Raw genomic sequence first — 19,631 nt, forward strand, 5'->3', positions numbered from 1 at the left:
GGTATCAACTCCTAAAGTTGGGGGAGGAGGGCAGAGCAAAGTAGAAATAACTTGTCTTTGGTGGCTCTAGTGTTTAATGTAATGATCGAGCATTATTTTTTGTGATATGGAGCTGATCAGTTTATTTTTTTTATAGTGGAAAAGCAATTTGTACAAAAGTGGTTATTTTAATTTACTATATATAATCCTTAGAACTAAAATCTTTCATTGTCAACACACACTCTCTTCCATTGTATTCACTAGTTTATTATTGTTTGGTTGCTAATGGTGTTGGCTACTGGCATTGATACTTACAGGTTTAAGCATTTTTAAGAGGGAATGTGTACTTTGAAGAACACCATGGAATTAGCAAATATATATGGGGAAAAATGGGTATCAAGTTTTAGACCGATGGCAATCTTGTGTCCTTGTAAATTTACCCTAACGAAAATAGTGTTACCCTCGCTAAAAATTTGGGGTCTTTCAGGTTATAGCTGTTAGGAGGAGAAATTGATGAAGGAGTTGGGTATCTTTGATGTAATTTTATTTATTTACAAGGAATGAACAAAGTACTATTTCACTGAACACAGGAGGAATAAAAAAAAAACCCAGGAGATAATTCCTTTGCTTACAGCCCCAAGCCTCTCTTACCCAGCTTATCCAGGCTGTATTGGTCTTCTGACCTTTTTAAAGCTATGTCTACAGTACAAAGATAAGTCAACGTATGTTAGGTCCACTTACAGCCACCGTATTAATTACTGCGGTGGCTAATGTACACGCTACCCTCCTTTTGTCAGTGGTGCATGTCCTCATCAGGAGTGCTTCCACCGACTGAAGAGAGGCAGTGTTGGGGACTGAGAGCCAAAGCTCTCGGCTCCATGCAGCTCCCCATCGGGAGCCCAGCTGTCCCCTAGGACTTCTCGCCTTAGCTCTCCCCTCCAGGAGCGGGAGACAGCTTCTTGCCTGTGTCAGGGAGATCCGTGCCTCGAATCTGGTCAGCTGCCATGGTCCTGACAGGGAGTTGGACCCTGGGAGGCAGTAGGGCTCCCAGCAGGTAGTGGGAAGCCCAGGCAGCAGACCGAGCCGGGAGTCTAGGTGGCAGCCCGCCTTGGAGTGGAGACTGGGTAGCACCCTGGCTTGCAGCCAGCTTTCTTGTCAATTTCACGACTCCAGCAGAGTCATGAAATTGACAATTATGACACCCAACAGTGGATGTAAGGAATGCAGTGGCTACACAGATACTGCATCACCCTCATTATAATGATATAAGCCCTACGCCTCTTGTTGAGGTTGTTTTAGTAGTCGGCATAGCAGGTGAGTTACATTGGCGGAAGAAGCATTTCAGTGTGTACCGCCGCTGTTTTGTTGACAAAAGCTGACCTTTTTGTCGTGTAGACAAGGCCCAACTCTGTTACTGTCTGCCTTCTGCTTGTCTCTCCCACATGCTCTTATCCAAAACAGTACTCAGCAATGCCGCCCACCCCTATGGTTCAAATTATTGAGTGGCCTTTGTTTTGGGCAGTGACGTTTGTGTGCTTTGTTTTAGAGACGTATGTTGCTTCTGGGCCTGTCATAAAGTTAAATATTTTGGGTTTTTGCACATTGTAAAGGTTTTCAAGGCAGTGTACCCAAGTCTTAAAGATGAAAAGTACCTGCAGAATGCAGTGGTCAGTGAAGTTATTTTTGGAGCAGACATCATTAAAAGAAGACTACTGGGCGATTTCAAGTCCGAGGGTAAGGCGCCTAGTGATGGCCTTGAGATGGAACTCAAATTTCAGCCATGTAAATATTTCATGAGGTGTTCAAAGAACCTTTCTCTAGCTGAAACTGAAAAACTTGCTGCTGAGAGAAGCATGGAGCCATTCATTGATGAAAACACAGTCTATATACCTCTGGCAAAAATCTTTTCTATTCCCAAAGTGAATCAACTTTGTGGCACCTTTGAGAAGTTAAGCAAGCTTATTGCTGGCAAAGTAGCACTGAGCAATGATGGTTCTGCTGTGATAGTCACTATCGAATATGAAAATGAAGAACAAGAGAATTAGAAAATCCTTCAAAATGTGGTGACAAAGAAAACATTTTTAGTAGATTCATGCTGATGTTATTTCTATATAGTGACTAGAGTTACAGCACTCATATTTTTTTAGTTTTAAATATTTCCATCGGGACGTAGAATTTTTGCTATATGGCTCTTGTTAAAAGCAGCACAACTCTTTAAGGATTATTGGGCAGATTTTCAAAGGCACAAAAGGGAGCAGTTAGGCATCCAACTGCCATTGAAGGGTAATAGTTTATTTTGCCATGTTTTGTTTGCTTTCCCCTTATTTATCTCTCAAGTATCATAATTACTCTTTTAGGTATGTTGGGAGTGTATATATACAGATTTCACTAGCTGTGAGTGAGTCCCCCAAGACTAGTCATGTGAATGGTGATGTAGATAGGTTTCACATATTGATTCCAATGCTAAAACCTAGACAACAGTTCTAATTATATCATATGTCAGCTATAAAACAAGTTGTTGGGTAAGGAGGACCAAAATGTTAATATTTTTGGTAAAACTTATCTACTTTTTTTTTTGCTTGTAAGGGTGAATGTAAAGACAAGAAAAATGGAAATTCAGAAAGCCTATCTTATTGATCACTGTATAGTGTAGCTGGAAGAGAAATAAAAGCAGCAGGTAGAAGACATGTAGCAAGATGCGGGGAAGAGGGGGGAAGAAAGCATAAATTTGGACTAAATACAGAAGTAAAAATATTCCTGTAGGATCAGCCACTAATGGAGAGATGGACATAGCTATTGTACCAGTTCTTGTATGTTTTCTTTCTCCTTCCCTTTTTTGGTCATCTTACTGTAACAGGACTGATCTCATGGACATAACTTCATGGAAACATAGGGATATGTCCTCCTCTGGACCTGTGCAATGCCCATTAACATGAGAGTCTCACACCTCTAGGTGGTGTTTATTGACAAAAAACACTTTTGATGGATGTCATTGCAACCCAGCGCACAGTGTCAGTCTTGGAGCAAGTTAAATGCTTCTTCTAGGCTAATGGGAAAAATGGTACTGCTAGTTAGTGGTGGCAGAAGAAGTTCAATGAGAATAATCTGATGGGAAAGTTGCAGGCATTAATATGTAAAAGTACTGTACTACTAAATAAAATGTGTTCCCACAGTTCTGTGTTAAATATCTCTGACTCGTTTAAAAATCTTTAATAAAATATAGTATCTGCTTTAAGGAAAAATTACCCTCAAAGTAATAAGTAATTGTTCCCTAAAACTACATGCTAGTCCTAAATACTCTCAATAGAAATAGAAGGCTGTGCAATACCAGGGATAGTGGAGCTGTGTGATTTAGGCCAAGGAGATGATTCTATTAGAAAGAGTGGACCGACCTGCCTTAGGCAAGGATATATCACACACATAAATGTGTAGTAAACAAACCCCTGACTATTAATCTCTAAGAACTAAAACTGTTATGTATGCACAAGAATAGCATGTTCACACATGTTGCAAAATTTTCCCCTCAGTTTATCCTTTGTCTAAGATAAGTAATATTTTTGATGTGACTAGGTCAAGGCACATGGTTTTCTTTTGTTAATATCTGATAATTGAGAGAAACATTTTAGCATTTAACTAGTGAACAGGCCTCACTCCTTGGATGCTCCCATTGATGTCACTGGCAGATTTGGGGGGGGGGGGGGCAAATGCTGCAGGATCAGGCCTAATGTTTGTGAGATATTTACAAAAATGTAAAGCAGTTCTGTATAAAGGCTAACTAGTGTCGTAGAGGATGACAGAGAATGGCCTTTGCTCCATCTTCAGAATCTGTGGGTAGAGAGGCTTTTGCCTCTTTTGGCCCTCCTTCAACTCTCAAATCATTCATGGTGAAAGTCCAGACAGAAAGGGGGGGCAGTAACTTAGAGCAGAGGGTAGGTCAGAATCTAAGTAGGATGAGATGAATGCTCTGAAAGAGACTAATGTTTTGAAGCGTTCCACCTCCCTCCAAATGCTTTTATGAGTTCTTGATACTTTTACTTTGTTTTGTGTGGAATTTTTCTATCACTGTTAAACAGCTATGCTTACTAAATGTTAACTTGTAATCAAAACTATTTAGAACTATTTCCTCAGTGGTTTTTCATTTGTTTTTTTTTTGGCTGTACAGTTAATTTGTAAAATGCCTTAAACGTTACACTTATGAAATTCAAAGCTTGTAAATAAACTGTTCTTTGGCTAATAATGAGCCTAACTATTTAATTACTGCAGAGTTGAGAACCATTAGCTTGGCCATTTTTTGAAAATATCCCTGCAACTCAGAGGTGTAAGGCACTATGTCTGTTAGGGTTTTTTATCCCGTCCCCCCCCTTCCTCCTTTCTTTCCCAATCTGTTTTTTCTTGTTATTTCTTTATTTAGTGTACGTTGTGGCCTGGTCATTTTAAAATAAGGAACAGGTGGTTCTGGCAGAATTGGAACAATATTTGCCTTGAATATGATGTCATATTACATCTAATTATAGGGGTGCCCATAGAAATACCATTACTCTTCTTGGAAAGATCAGACCCCTAACATTTTGTTCTGTAAACCCAGTTGGAAATTGGTCAGTGTGAATATTGGGTTGGCTGCCTTTATCCCAAAGTATTTATAATATCCTCCAAAAAACTCCACTTCCACATAGCAGGATTGATTAGTTTTTCCTTCTATAATCTTGGACTTTTAGGAATAGTACTGGATGTTAACATCTTAAAGGGAGAAGAAAGAATCCAAGAATAAATAATTTGTGTTTCTGTGGTGCCTTTCATAGGAAGACCTCAAACTACCTCATTAATGTTAAGACATATAAATCCCAGTGAGGTAGGTAGATAGGTAAGCTTCTTTGTAAAAAAGGTGTTCAGTCATGGTGAAGTCATGTGACTTGCCCAAGCTATTACAGCAAATCAGTGATAGCCTAAGCCACGGCTCTATGTCTGCAATACCACTTATGTAACTTTGGGGTGTAATACATCACTCAGGTGGGTAGCTTAGTTTACACGGATGTAAACATAGGTGTGGACTGTGCTATGTTGGCAAGAGAGCTTCTCCCTCCGACAATGCTACCGCTGCGCGTTCATCATCACATCCTATTACGCCTCTGGCGTTTAGTGCAGTGATGAAACATCTTCACTCTTGTCTGTTTTTGGTAAGTCTTTCAGTGGTTTCCCAGCCGTGTCCCACGTTTTTCAGCTCGGCTTCCACAGTTCTTCATCTTGTTTTCGGCCTCGTTTTCGCTTACCTTCAGGTGTCCATCTTATTGCTACTCTGGTGATGGAATCAGTTTCCATCTGAAGCACATGACTGATCCATCCCCAACGCCTCCTGGCAATGATGGTGCTCAGATCCTCTTGGCTGCACTGTGTCAATAGATCTTGGTTTGAGATTGTTCTAAGCCAAAAGGATAGAGAATTTTTCTGACGCAGGTTGTATGGAATGAAGACAGTTTGGACATGTCCTACTCTCTCATTCCCCAGCATTTTACACTATAAAGTAGTGTTGAAAGCACGCAGCTCTGATAAATCTTGAGTTTGGTTTTGATGTTGTATTTTGATGATTTCCAGATTATATTTAAACTCCTGAAGGTGTTTCTGGCTTTACTGATTTTGTTCCGGATGTCCTGGCTTGTTCCACCGTCCTGGCTGATGGTGCTGCCCAAGTACGTGAATGTTTCTACATTGGTGAGAACATCCTCTATGTGTATTGGTGATGGTGAAGCACTATTAAAGGTCATGATATCGGTCTTATTGCACTTGATTTTCAGTCCAATTTGCTGGCAGAATGCATTGAGTCAAGTTTTTTTTTCTTGTATGTGGTGTTTGGTATGTGATAGGAGAGTGACATCATCTGGGAAGTCCATGTCTTCAAGGGATGAGAAGAGTGTCCATTTAATGCCTCTTGGCATGTCTTCTGTTGTACTCTGCATTATCCAGTTGATGGCAACGTTGAAGAGGATTGCAGACATTGCATACCCCTGACGTACTCTTGTTTTGACTTCAAAACTGAGCTCACTGATCAACACTGCATGTAAAGTTGAAATAGAAACTTTTGATGACGTTGATTATACGGAAAAGAATTCCATATGCCTGCAGAATGTGCCATAGGCTGGTACTGTGAATGCTATCAAAAGCCTTCTCAAAGTCTATGAAATTTATGTAGAGTTGCCGTTGCCATTCTAACTGTTCTATTATGTTTCATAGAGTGAAGATCTGGTCTGGGCATCCACGCCCTTTCCGAAAACCAGCTTGCTCTTTTCTGAGAACGCTGTCAATTGCCTGAGATACACGCTGGACTATGATCTTACACAATACTTTGCTTGTCACAGATAAAAGTGTGATACCATGCCAGTTGTTACAATCACTGAGAGTTCCTGTCTTTGGTATCTTCACTATAACCCCATTGGTCCACACATCTGGCACTTTTTCCCTTTCCCAGGCTGAAGTAAATAGAGGGGCCAGAATAGATGCTGCTAATTTAGGATTTACCTTGAACAATTCTGCATTCAAGTTATTCTTGCCAGGAGCTTTCCCATTTTTTAAGGATGGCTTGAATGATCTCTTCCTTAGTTGGCGTGTCTGTGCGGATATCAAGATCATCTTCTGCCTTCTGGATGTTTGCTTCCTCTTTAAGTTGCTCTCGGTTCAGCAATTCTTTGAAATGCTCTGTCCAGTGTATTTCTATTTCTTTTTCTGTTGTTAGTAGGTCTCCTTGTTTGTTCTTGATGAGAGTGTTTGTTGGTGTCTGCCATTTACCACTGATAAGCCGCATCATTTTGTAGATGGTTCCTTGTTCACTACAAGCAGCTGCATCCTGTGATTGAGTTGCCTTATTATCAACATAATGCAGTTTGTCCGTTCTCACAAGGTGTTTGACCTCCCCGTGTGCCTTGCTATACTGCTTGTGGTATTTGTCCTTTAGCTTCTGGGCTTTTGTGTCTAAAACTTTTTTCTTCAGAGCTCCTCTGGTTTCTATGGCATTCCAGGTGCTGGGTGTAATCTACTCCTTCCTTGTCTTGTAGCCTAGACAGGCTTCACTGCTCTGTTTATAAATTGCTTTTACTTTGTCCCATATCTTGTTCTCCTCATATGCATTCCCCTCCTCTTCATCAAGGGACTTTAGCTTGTCAATATCATAATGTCTATGTCCCTTGTTTGGTGGACACACACTCCTCAGTTTTAGCTTGATGGAGACTGTCACAAGGTGGTGGTCGCTGCCAACATCTGCACCCCTTCTCACTTTCACATCTGTCAGTGAGCCTCAGCATTTGCCATTGGTCCCGATATGGTCAATCTGGTTCTTATTTTTGCCTTTTGGAGAACACCATGTCAGCTTGTGAATTTCACTATTTCAAATAGGGTTCCCCGGATGACTAGGTCATTCATATTACAGAAATCAACAAGCCTTTCTCCATTTTCATCATAGTGCCACACCCATGTCTTCCCACTGCTCTGTTGTTGTTTGTGTTGTCCTTACCAATCTTGGCATTCGGTCTCCCATGACAATACTTAGATTGTGGCGTGGTACTCTCTCTAACTCCACCTGTAATGTAAGGTAGAATTTGTCCTTTACTTCTTCGTCACTGTCATTTGTCGGAGCATAATACTGAATCAGGGTGATATTATGTTTCCCTTTCAGTCTGGCTCTCATAAGTCTGCTGCTGCTGGATTTCCATTCAAGCAGGGAATGCTCCACTCCCTTCTTCAAAAGGATGGCAACACCTTCATGGTGTTGTCCTTCATCCCGTCCAGAAAACAGCAAAGTTTCTCCCAAGGCTGTTAATCTTCCTGATCCCGTCCATCTGCTCTCACTGACACCCAGGATGTGTAAGATGTAACTTCTTATCTCTGCTGTGACCGGAGTTAGCTTCTCTGCTTCGTTAGGGGTGGATTAATTAAATCAACAGAGCTCTCATCGGAGTGCAGCCATAGTCTTATATTAATTTAGTTTAAGTTGGTAACTTACTGCTTTGAGTTAAACTGAAATAAGCAAAGGTTAAACTGATTCAGGTACATCTACATTATGGGGTTTGTACTGGTTTAAGTAGAGCAATTTTAAAATTAAACTAGTGTAGTTCTCTAGTATAGTAAAGCCTTCCCTCAGAATTTTCTGTAATGATAAACAGGACTCTTCATAATAAACAGTTTGATTTTAGATGTTTTAAATATAGGCAGTTAGACAACTTACCTTATCTTTACCAATTTAAAATCAGGGCCATACAAAAGGTCAATCCTAATACTATAAATTAGGAAGCCAAAGGGGAGAGTGTACAGAATAAAAATTTCAGTCATGTGACACGGTCATAGACCAGGAGATGGCACACTTCTCTTAGCAGTCATTGTTTGGGACTCACATGTTAGACTCTAAAACAGTTTGTCTTGATACTGTATTCTTATTATCTTTACCTTTTATTAAAGTGCTATGAGGTCTATAGATTGAAGGCACCATATGAGCTAAACAGTATTCCTATTATGACAATCACTGTGGGAAGTATTACGCCATCATAAAATAGGTCTCTTCCTATTTTTAATTAATTTAAATCTATTACAAACTCAGTTTACACCTGCTTTGAATCTGCTAATGGATGGAAAAAATCATGCTTTATCCTTAGCTTTAGTTCTGTACTGCCACAGAAATCTAAGTCTAATATCTTGGAAGCTGTGTATTTAAATGGGAAAACATTTTCCTTCCCAAAGAGTAAATTTGTGCTAGCACATAGTGTTAGTCAGTATTCTCCTTTACTCTCTGATGTATCTGTCTGCAAGGAAGAGGTGTTGTGAGCCCTGAACACGACATTGCTGTTTCCAAATGTAAGAACAATCTTTTTTGTAGTCACCAAGTGTACGTACAGTTGTAACTTCCACTTTGGACCAACCTTAATTGGTTAATATATAAAAATGCACTGGTCTGAGGATGTGTGTACAATATTTAAAGTCATGTAGCTTTTGAAGAACATCAGCAAAAAAGAAACTAGTCTACACAAAAGGATAAATTCTTACAATATAAGTAGATAGCCTCACTAATCCTACTCATTACTGCCTTTGATACGGAAAGGTGCAACAGTATATGAGAATCCTCTGCCCTATGCAGTGCAAACCTCTACATATTTGCTAGCTCTAACTGTGAAAAATTCCAGAGGAGGTAGGATTAGTATGTAGGTATTTATTTTATCACTAGATTTTTCTAGGCTCTGCCATGAGAATGTGTGGTTTAACACACAAACCCAGTTAAGTAATAAATCATTTCCCACTCTTCATGATAAATGTTATCCATTTGTGGTATGTCTGACCTGAGAATGCAGTAACATAGTAAAATGTAAGCGTTCTGTACTAAGGTGTAAGATCTGGTATTTCATGTCTCTCCTACATCTCCCTCCTCTCCCCCCCACTTTTTTCATTAGAAGGAAAATTCCCCCTCCCTGCAGCCATAGCCATCTTTTCCTTGCCCTACCCACCACCAAACTAATGTGTTTACACTTATTCATATTTCTTGTTCCTTACAGGTGGTCTCTTCCTCCCTAACTCCAGAATTAAACTTACCGTAGTAGTGATAATTTTACATCCTACTATATATATACACACACATATTATATATATATATACATACACACACACACACACACACAAAACACCAAGGAAGAGAGAGAGTAAATAAGACAAGGGACAGAAGCAGAGGTAGTAGGGGGAAAAAAAGAAAAAGAAAAAAACCACACAGACCCCCACTACACAAACTACCAATCCTGTCCATACTCAAGTTGTGTTTTTGTTTTTTTTACAAATGTGTCTTGAGAGAACACTTAACAGGAGTTGAGTTTGAGTTTCCTTATTGCTAATAATATCCACAAGTAAATGGATGTATTTGTTTTTGATTTTTTTGGTATAGCCAACTATGGTGCAGTGACTTAATTCCTCACTGTGCAAGGGTAGCACGGAATGGACCCTATTGCTAAAATAGCCAGGCATATTTTCATGAGCCATTTGTGCTAGTTATCTATGGTCCTATAACTGGGCCAAAGTTTTACATTCAAGAATAGTGTTACTGTGCTGTCAGAATGAGTAATAAAGAGGTAAAGAAACACTAGACTTAAAACTGCCTCTTTTTTAGTAAGCTATCATCTATCCAGCAAAGATTAACTGTTTAAATTAAATATGAATGGCAAGAAGTTATACTGAAAAGGGAAAAAGTAAGGAAAAAGTTTTGTCAAGAAGGGAAAATGAGGTAGTAAATTAACAGATTTCTGCCCGGTATGTGAAGAATTTTAAAAGTATCAGGGTTTTTAAAAAAATAGCAAATTGAGTTGTGCACGTGAAGAATGTCAAGTGCTGGGTAAAGAACTACTGATTTACCTTTACTTGAAAGGGAACTTGAGTTGTTTCCCACTATAAATTTCTGCTTACTTATGCATAAACAGTCGGGCTTAGTTTTAGTCATCATTCAGCTCTACAGCTCTAGCTTTTCCAGTCATTTGTGGAGATGGTGCTGCTCTTTTTTGTAGTGAGCACTGGGATTCAGGATCGTAATAGTCAGTTTAAATATAGTTTTAAAGGTGGCAAATGGATGCATAAAAGAAATGCAGCCTGTGGCAATGTATCTTTAATGTGATGTGCTTGGCACTAAAATGAACTTGCTGTGCCCCAATAAGATGGAGATTTAGCCAGCTCATTGAGCCTGTTGCTCATTTGCTTATTAGATTATACTTGAACAACCATCTCCCTCAAACAGAATTCTTCTGGGCAAGTGGTACATGTGTATTTCCCCCAACAGTCAGGAGAGAAAGCAAAATAATTATCTACCTACTCCTGGTCAGAAGAGGGAACACCTGGACTCCATCCCAAAACCATTAAGAAGGTTTTCTAGTAGTCCTTCCCAAAAAGGAAAATCTATATTTTTCCTTACTTTATAGTAGACCAGATTCTTTTAATCTCAACAAGCATTTGTTTTTAAAAAACACATTCCAAGCTGAAGACATGATTTTTAATCGTCTACATGAGGCCATTTTTACATTACAAATTTTACATTTTATTAGAAAAACAGAGTTTACTATGTCAGTCTCCCTAGATTTCACTATAATACAGTTTACACAATAAGTACTGTACCTAAATATGAAGGTCATTTTCCAAGTACAAGGGACATACTTAAGGAATCACTTCATGGAGAGTTTTGTTAAGTGAATAATAAACCAACAAAATACAATGCAGATTTATTCAAATTTTGACTTACATACCAACGTTTCCCCCCCACAAGATCTTATGTGTCCGGAGGACAAACTGCCTACTGCATAGGCTTTAGTTATCTGTGAACTTAAACAGAATTAAAAGCTGAATTTACCAGATAAGATACTGCATAAGTGTTCGTACAATGCATTTTTTACAAGGCAGCCTTTAATTACCCATTTTTCCACAAGTAAAAAAAAAATAATAATTTCAGCCTGTCACCATCTAACTACTTTCTTGTTTTTGACAAGTTTGTCAATACATGCACCAAGATCCAACTTGGGAGTAAATAAAACCACATTTGCAAGTTATATATGCAGTTTGGCTTTCAGTTACACAGCTTGCTACAATAGTAATAAGTTACATAAAAATGCAAAAATTTGCAACACGAAGGGAGAGGTAATTACAGCTTAATTTCTTCACACTGAAACAGAGTACAAATAGCTTATTTCTCACTTAATGGACTTTGCATGAATACTTGTCAAAATTAGGTATGGAAACCAGAGGATACCAAGGGCTTACATACTTGAAATGTTGTAACTAAAACCTGTGCCTTTTGTACATTAAAGGATTAACGATGCTGAATGTTATTTTAGCTCCCAGGCACTGAATCAACAAACCAATATGTAGTAACTGATGCTGGACCCCTTGGTGTCAATGCAATCAAAACTACATTTTGCAACAATTTTCTAGGTTTTATGGAAAATTCCAAATGTTCAAGATTCCTCTGAACTAACAGAGGATGGCACTTATTGCTGAACGAAGCAGTTCTATTGAAATAACATTAGGAAGGCCAGAGGGATATGAGGGGCATTTTTGAGGACTAGATTAACTAGAAATGTCTCTGAGTATTTTAAATAAATTATCTGAAACCAACCTGCTCTTTGGAACCACAAATTTGCTTTCCTCTAAATCTCAACATTATGGGGTTAGCTTCTGCCCTTATAAATTGTGAATTGTAAATATATATTTTATATTATTAAAAATGTAATCCATATATTTGAAGAAAAGAATCAGTAGCAGCCAACTTCTATTCCTCAAATTCTTTAAGGACACTTCAAGTTCTGCTTTTTGCACTTAAAAAGTGGTCTTTTACAGTTGTACGTTTTTAATAAAGTCTGGTAAATGTCTATCAAATAACATTAGCTGAAGAACTGGATTCATTGATTTAACTTTTTTTTAAAAAGCACAATATGCTGAAGAGGATGAAATAGCAAGATGTGATATTAGGCAGCTTGCAGTTAGAGATTGTAAATGTAAACTAGAAGCATTTACCAATTAGAGTTACTGGTTTGTGGCAACAAGCAAATTATGGATAGTTTTATAGGAGTAAAAGTCAGTTTAAATCAGTATGTACAAAACCAACATCCTTAAATTTCGGGAAAAAAATGGGGCCCCTTCTGAAGTCGTGTGCCCCTTATAATGAGCTATAAAAGCTAGTATTAGGCACCATCACCACTCTCCATAAACAATTTAGTACTGCAAAAAGTTTGGTCTATTTCATAAAAATACCCTTCATACTTCATTGCTGAGGTTTCTCAGCTTTAACTTAAATCCAGTAACCTTATCAAATACTTTCTATTCAAAAATTTGGAAAACAGAAACTGGCATGTTTTATCTGTATGATGTAAACACACTAATGGCAACTTTTTTTTATGAAAGGATCATTTTTACATTTCTTGTAAGCATTTTGTCATCTCCCCCACAGTCTCACTCTTTAACTGCAGTTATTAAGCACAAATTGTACTTAATACATTTTACCCATTAGAACAGTCCAAATTAAAAAAATTACACAAGCAATGGGAAATAGAAAAATATTCCTTTTAAATACCATAATTAAGAAGAAATAGCTCTTATCTAACAGTATTCAACAAAATTTGAACTCTAAGGTTTCCTTGAAGCTAATATAAATAAAACATTGAGTTCAATAATGAACAGTTTATACTATATACTTATGAAAAAGTAAAACCAATTAAAAACCATATAAAACAAAGTTTTCGTAATACAGCCTAAGAATTAAGACTTCGAATTTTACTTCCAGAGAAGGATCCTAAATACCAACTGGTTCAGAGAAGAATGTGAAACCTTCAGACTGTTAAAGAAAAAAATGGCCGCAATATTGTTTTGATTCATTCAAACCTATCAGATCATATCTGTAAACTGTATGGCTAATTTTCAGCAAAACTAGGTTTTCTACTGCAATTTAGTACTAAAATACATCTAAACCTCAACTGATAAGATTGTCATCCCACCAGAAATCTTTTTTAAAAAAATAAGCAAGTACTTTTACAGCTGTCAGCAAAACAATTCTTTTGTTAAAAGATCTTTAATTCTCACCTTTTGTCTAAAACGAATACATTTTAGCCCAAGCTATTCCATTTGTGCAAGTTAAAGTACAGTACATTTTGGTCAAAGTGTAACAATGGACAGATAGTGAAGCTGTTAGTGATTCTACACAAAAAAGGTGAGGTCTTTGCCCAGAGATTGATTTTTCAGACTGCAGAGTGCATGTATACTATAAAGTGCTTCTGTTAGTAAATTGTATTGGCAGTAGTTAGTCTAGATGTTCATTTATTCTTAAAAGCTTCATTTGGTAATCTATCCTTCCCTCCCCATCTCCCACCCACAGGAACAAGGCACCTTCAGATTTAAGGGATGTACTATCCAACTGTGAAGGGTTAAGCTAGAAAAATGTGTTCATTGTGGTGTTAAGCTGCTGACTACTTTTCACCATACACTCTCATCCACTGAGCTTTCAGGTTCATGCGTTATTGAAATCACATTTGGAAGAAGCTTTACTTTTTGTTTAGACAGACAAATCTCACTTACAGAGATTAAAAAAAGTTTTATACCCCAAACCATAAAATCATACTATCCTAAGGCATACAAGGCCTGCTTGTTGAGTGCTTTACTGTGACTTGGTAATTCTGATGTGAAATTTTAAATATATTTTGTCGTTTACATAGGGCCAGAAGTCACACTGATGCACTTAAGACACCAGATTTTATTTAAAAGTAGCAGCACATATTGTTTGGTGTTATTAGACCTAGTCACTTGTATTTTGCTTTTATATATTTGTCTCTACCATCTGCTACTCAACCTTACAGTTAATATTACTGAAGCAGATAATATGACATCTTAAAGCACAACTCAGCTGTTTTCTTGGAAGCATTAATCCCCATTTTATATTAATTATGGCCTGATAGAAGGAATTAGCCATTATAGCACTGAAATGGCAAGTAATATTTTAAAAGTTACTTATGAAGAATTATTTCTAATGGTAGAATTTAAGTTTTGGACTAGATTAATTTAAGACTAATCTTTTTCTAAGGGGCTTCTTCTGAAAGCCAAGTTGCAAACAGAGCACATCATCATCATTAGTGAACTTCCATATAAAACTGTGTTCAAATAGACACCATTTATCAGTTTTCCACAAACTGTTTTACACTTAAATTACAAAAGCAAGTAATCCACTAACATCAGGTAACAGTCACAACAATGGTTATAAACTTGTACAAGGCATAGATACTAAAAATTGCCTTTATACCACTGTAGACGTGAAGGATCTTTTATGAGCAGGAGATACTCAGACAATTCAGACCAAATGTGAGTTGGCCTCTTGAAAGAGTCTATCTCATCACATCAATTTTGATAACTGTTGGGATTAAATGAACACATCTTAATGATCGATGGAGGAACTCTACCACTATTCTTCTGTTCAAGTTCTGCTGTCCTAGCGTTTAATCACCACTTGCTCGTATGCTCCGGAACCTACCCTGAAAAAATATTGCAAAACAAACAAGTTTTCAGTTCTAATTTAAATGGAAGATACCAATTAATACTGAATATAGAACAATGGAATTTTTGCTTGTTTACAAATTCAGAGAAAACACAAAATGAAAAGTGTTTTTAGATGTCTATTTGAATGTGTAAAACTGTTATAGTACAACAGCAGAACATGCAGGTTAGAAAATGCCTTATGCCATTGATCAATAATTGTTTTCATTTATATATTATAATATATTTATATTTTCAGGCAAGTGCAACAGATGATAATTTACTATAGGGAAGTTAAATAATTTCCCTAGTATGCAGTGGTTATGTATAGCCTGTAGTTTAAAACACTTAAGTCTCACACAGCCAGTAAAGTTGTATTATTTACCAGAGAAGAAATAAAAGCATCAGTTCCCTCAATCTGGTTACAAGGAGGCACCTGTAGTCAATTATTGGATGGTATCATGGATTAGTTTTTGACTATGTCTACACAGCCCCAGAGTGCAGACTATGGGGGTGCGAACTGCAGCATGAACCAAATTGTTGACCTCTAGTTATCCTGTGTGGATGCTGCTGGTATGAACTAAAAAGTAGCTAGTTCACATTAACATAGACCTCTTTCAAAACAGGACTATGTTAATGCAAATTAGGTACCTTTCAGTTCATGCCACCAGTGTCCAAACAGGGCAGGTAGAAGGCAGCATGCTAGTGTGCACTACAATTCACAGCTCTGAACTGCAGGATCAGGTAGCCCTTAGACACAGAATTAAGTCTCTTGCTGCCTTCCCCCTTTACAGAGCACACTGTCACAACCAGAAAGAGAAAGCATGATCTCTTATCTGCAATTGGTTTACCTCTTCAAAATTACTCTTCGGTAGCAGCATCCTACACTACTACAAAATGCTTACTTTGCCATTTTATAACACCTTAGGCAGATGAACTGCTATCTCTAAATCTAACATCAGTCTGTATCACTGCTACCTCTGTATCGAACATCAGGACTGTACCACACGTATTCAGGGATTGATTGTTGACGCTATATTTCACTGCAAGTCCCATTCTGTATTGCTCAAGTGCAGCCAAACCTGGAATACTGCATTCAGCTCTGAGTATAAATGCCAGAAATCAGGAGAGGTTTCAGAGTAACATCCGTGTTAGTCTGTATTCGCAAAAAGAAAAGGAGTACTTGTGGCACCTTAGAGACTAACCAATTTATTTGAGCGTGAGCTACAGCTCACTTCATCGGATGCATACCGTGGAAACTGCAGCAGACTTTATATACACACAGAGATAAGCTATTACCAGCAGGACAGTGGGGTGGGAGGAGGTATTGTTTCATATTCTCTGTGTGTATATAAAGTCTGCTGCAGTTTCCACGGTATGCATCCGATGAAGTGAGCTGTAGCTCACGAAAGCTCATGCTCAAATAAATTGGTTAGTTTCTAAGGTGCCACAAGTACTCCTTTTCTTTTTGAGAAATCAGGAGAGGTTTCAGAGAACAACAATTATCTGGGAGGCTAGAAAGATTTAAGACATAAGAACATCTATATCTGTATAGTCTGCTTGAGAGATCAAAAATGAAAGAAGAGGGAAGGGTATGTCTCAGAATTTGCAAATATTTGAAGGATGAAGAAAAAAAGATTAATTATATGGAAATAAGAGTAGCAGCTGTGGGATTAAATTGAAGGGAAAAAACAAATTGAATATCAGGAAAATATCAGAGAGTTTAGATACTAAAGAAATAGTCAAGACTGACAGGAAAAAGCTTCCTAAGAGCAATTAGCCTATGGAATAATTAGACCCAAAGGAAGTCTATAAGGCCAACATTTTGAAACCTGGATGCTTACAGCTACGTTTCTGAATCCATATTCAGATACCCAGACTGAAACTCGAGTCACTTCCAAGATGCTGAGCAACCCCAACTCCCAAATGTTCAGTACCTCTGAAAGTTAGATCAGTTAAATATGGATTTAGGAACTTAACTTTAAGCATCCAGGTTTGAAAATTTTGCCTTGTATTATCCATATCATCAGAGTCATTGAAAAAATGGGACTGGCATGTAACATAGACAAAGTACTCATAAAAACCTAGTACAATATGCCTTTGCTAACTGGTACCTAACAAGTATTAATTGTTCAAACTACATACCTATTGGGTAGATGATGACTTCCAAAAGAAGTACTCCCCCCAGGGCCCACAAATAATCTCAGCCCTTCTTCTACAAAGGAAAGAAGTTAACGTGTTTAAATATGACACCTTCAATGTTGACAAACAAATATTCTCTAAAGAACCTTTCTAAAAAAAGATTTTAAATCCATGAACTTTGTAAATGACATTTAAAAATGTTTGCATCTGAAAACAACTGGGACCCAATCATAATAAGCTGTGCTTCAGGGAAGGCAGTTTTCTTGTAGGATTGCCTCTGCCCTTTGCTGCACAGACTTAGTTAAAGTGATGGGCCCCAGGGGCACAAAGCCCAGCAACCCTCCCCGCCTCTCAGGAGACAGCACCAGCCAGGAGTTTTCCTGGATTGGTCTATAAACACTCCCTACTCGCACTGGGAGTGGGAGCTAGGGGTGTGTTAATTAAATTAGTGCATTTGGGCCTCTACTGTACATCATCTTTTCAAGTTTTTACTTGTTTTCCCCATATATACCTTCTGCACTGGAGTCTAAACTGAAGTCTTGACTCTGCAATATTTTTTCAACGATATCATCTGCATCTACTCTAGTGGCATCAACCCGCTTCAATTGTGACTCTACAGAGTCTTGCTTCACTGGATGCCTGTCAGGATAAATACATGTAGAGATTCTAAAAACTAAAATTGTCAATACATTTAATTCAGAGTACTGTCACTATAAGAAGCCTTTCAAGTTATGTTAAGTGTACCTGCCAAGTTTTTCTGAAGATATCTCTTTAACAGGAGTATAAAAATTATCATCAGTTACTTTTGGTTCAGTCTCTTCACATGGCTCTAGAATACTTCCAATTCCTGTAGACGTACTTCCCACTGAAGTGTTTCTCCTATGGCAGAGATCAGAAAAACTGGATGATCTGGAGTGGCATGTGCTATAGCCTATTGGAAAATAGAGAAGAGAAGAGAGCTACATTAGTTAAATTATTAATGGCCAGGGCTGTGCTTTTCCCCCCACTATTTGGTTTGTTTTTTCTCCGACGAGAGCCTACAAAGGTTTTAAGAAGCTACATACACTCTCACACTCTATCCAATTCACTTAGTATATTTTCCTTTGGCGTCTTTATCATTCTTTTCTCTGCCTTCTTGGATGGTATCTTCATCAGCTTGGACACATTCTGGGGTTTCTTTTCAGATTAAGAAAGAAGTGTATTAAGTAGAAATGCATTTTTCCATGTGGATGACTGTAGCTATTATCATCAGATCTTTTTCATATCTGACTGACTAATTTTGCCTTTCAGTGTTGGATTTTTTCAGGTCTTCCTTTAAATTTTTTTCTTCTATTTCTTCACTTCCTGCATCTGGAGACATATATCCAGAGCAAACATGCTTTGGTAATTTTGTTCATGTAAAAGAAGGATGAAAATTGATCAAGTTCAAGTCTTTCCCTTTCAGTATTTTATGGCATTATCATGGATTGATTTTTGCCAGTTTGTGAATTTTGAAGACAAATAATTTCAAGTGCAGTGTCTGATGTTGAAGAGCTGCTGGAAAAGGAACATAATGGACTTGCAAAAAAATAAAGTTCCTGTTGGAGGTTTGTCTCCTCATTGTTCTGCTCCACCATTTCAGACAACTTAATTCAACTTACACATTTGATCTTGACTCAGAGTAATCTAGTTTTCAGCCTTTGGAATGAGCATGAATCCTTTCTATCTTGCTCATTTACCAACTCTTAGAAATGTTTTCATTTTACTTTAGAAGAAGAATTCCTAGTTTCTATTACTTGATTTTATTCAGTTGCTTCTTCCCTGTCACTTCTTTCAACATTAGGCAGGTGGAATCAGATAAAGTCCTACAATGATGGCTGGTAATCACTAGTCATTCATTTGTGGTATGATCAGCAGCTTAAATGTCTACTACAGTTAGAAGTAGAAGTAGACTTTACCATCTAGCGAATTCAATACTTTGAAGAATGAGAAATAAGGTGAGCTAGCCAGCTTTCTGCAGAACCATGTTATTAGATACCCTTCCAGATATTACTAGAGTCTAAAAAACTCAAGGGCTTGATTTTATAACTACCCAATCCCCTCTTCAACTGATTGCATGCATTAGCCATGACCCTGCCTCCAATCACCAGTAACTCCACCCATTGCCTCCTAGGCTTTTAATTCTCATTTCCTAATAGACCTAACAATCCTGGTGTTTTCATCATCATTTCCCTTTTTACTTTTTAAAACTCCTGAAGCTTTTAGTCACAAATTAGAAACAGGTTCTAACGTCAATTATTTGTTTTCATATACACTATGTCCATGTAAACATTTCCAAGTGGCAGAGTTAAAAAAAACAAACCTCCCCCTTTTCCAAAAAAATAAGTCCCCCAAAAACCAGTAGGTGGGGTTTTTCTTGATTAAAAAACAAACCCACACAAAACCGTTGGTAGTTTGGTTTTAAAAGGGTTCACAATTCAAAAGCCTGAACTAGGTAGAATGTTTCTTTACACACACAA

The 19,631-nt window shown here is 37.7% G+C and overlaps 2 protein-coding genes across 7 annotated transcripts in view; one reads left to right on the forward strand and one right to left on the reverse strand.

Moving 5' to 3' along the window:
- Positions 1 to 19,631, forward strand: part of HENMT1 (HEN methyltransferase 1) — a 58,689-nt gene that overhangs the window by 24,022 nt on the left and 15,036 nt on the right. The window contains exons 7-8 of one of the 5 annotated variants that reach the window (XR_012160358.2): positions 5,569 to 5,663; positions 5,838 to 7,827. Coding sequence is in view for 3 of the 5 variants with exons in the window: in XM_073356837.1 (XP_073212938.1) it covers positions 1,590 to 2,024 (435 nt within the window). In the remaining 2 variants the exon portion in view is untranslated. Of the gene's footprint in view, positions 1 to 1,589; positions 4,432 to 5,568; positions 7,828 to 19,631 lie in introns of those variants that run through there. The other 4 variants (XR_012160356.2, XM_073356837.1, XM_073356840.1 and 1 more) reach the window with 4 other exon arrangements.
- The window catches only part of EEIG2 (EEIG family member 2), a 40,608-nt gene continuing 31,938 nt past the window's right edge, over positions 10,962 to 19,631 (reverse strand). The window contains exons 8-11 of one of the 2 annotated variants that reach the window (XM_073356842.1): positions 17,878 to 18,064; positions 17,645 to 17,799; positions 17,137 to 17,206; positions 10,962 to 14,990 (exon numbers count right to left, since the gene is read on the reverse strand). In XM_073356842.1, coding sequence (XP_073212943.1) covers positions 14,948 to 14,990; positions 17,137 to 17,206; positions 17,645 to 17,799; positions 17,878 to 18,064 — 455 coding nt within the window. In that variant the 3' untranslated portion in view covers positions 10,962 to 14,947. The remainder of the gene's footprint in view (positions 14,991 to 17,136; positions 17,207 to 17,644; positions 17,800 to 17,877; positions 18,065 to 19,631) is intronic. The other variant, XM_073356843.2, reaches the window with a different exon arrangement.

The sequence above is a fragment of the Lepidochelys kempii genome, chromosome 8 (assembly GCF_965140285.1).
Source record: "Lepidochelys kempii isolate rLepKem1 chromosome 8, rLepKem1.hap1, whole genome shotgun sequence".
In the NCBI taxonomy this organism is placed as follows: Eukaryota; Metazoa; Chordata; order Testudines; family Cheloniidae; genus Lepidochelys; species Lepidochelys kempii.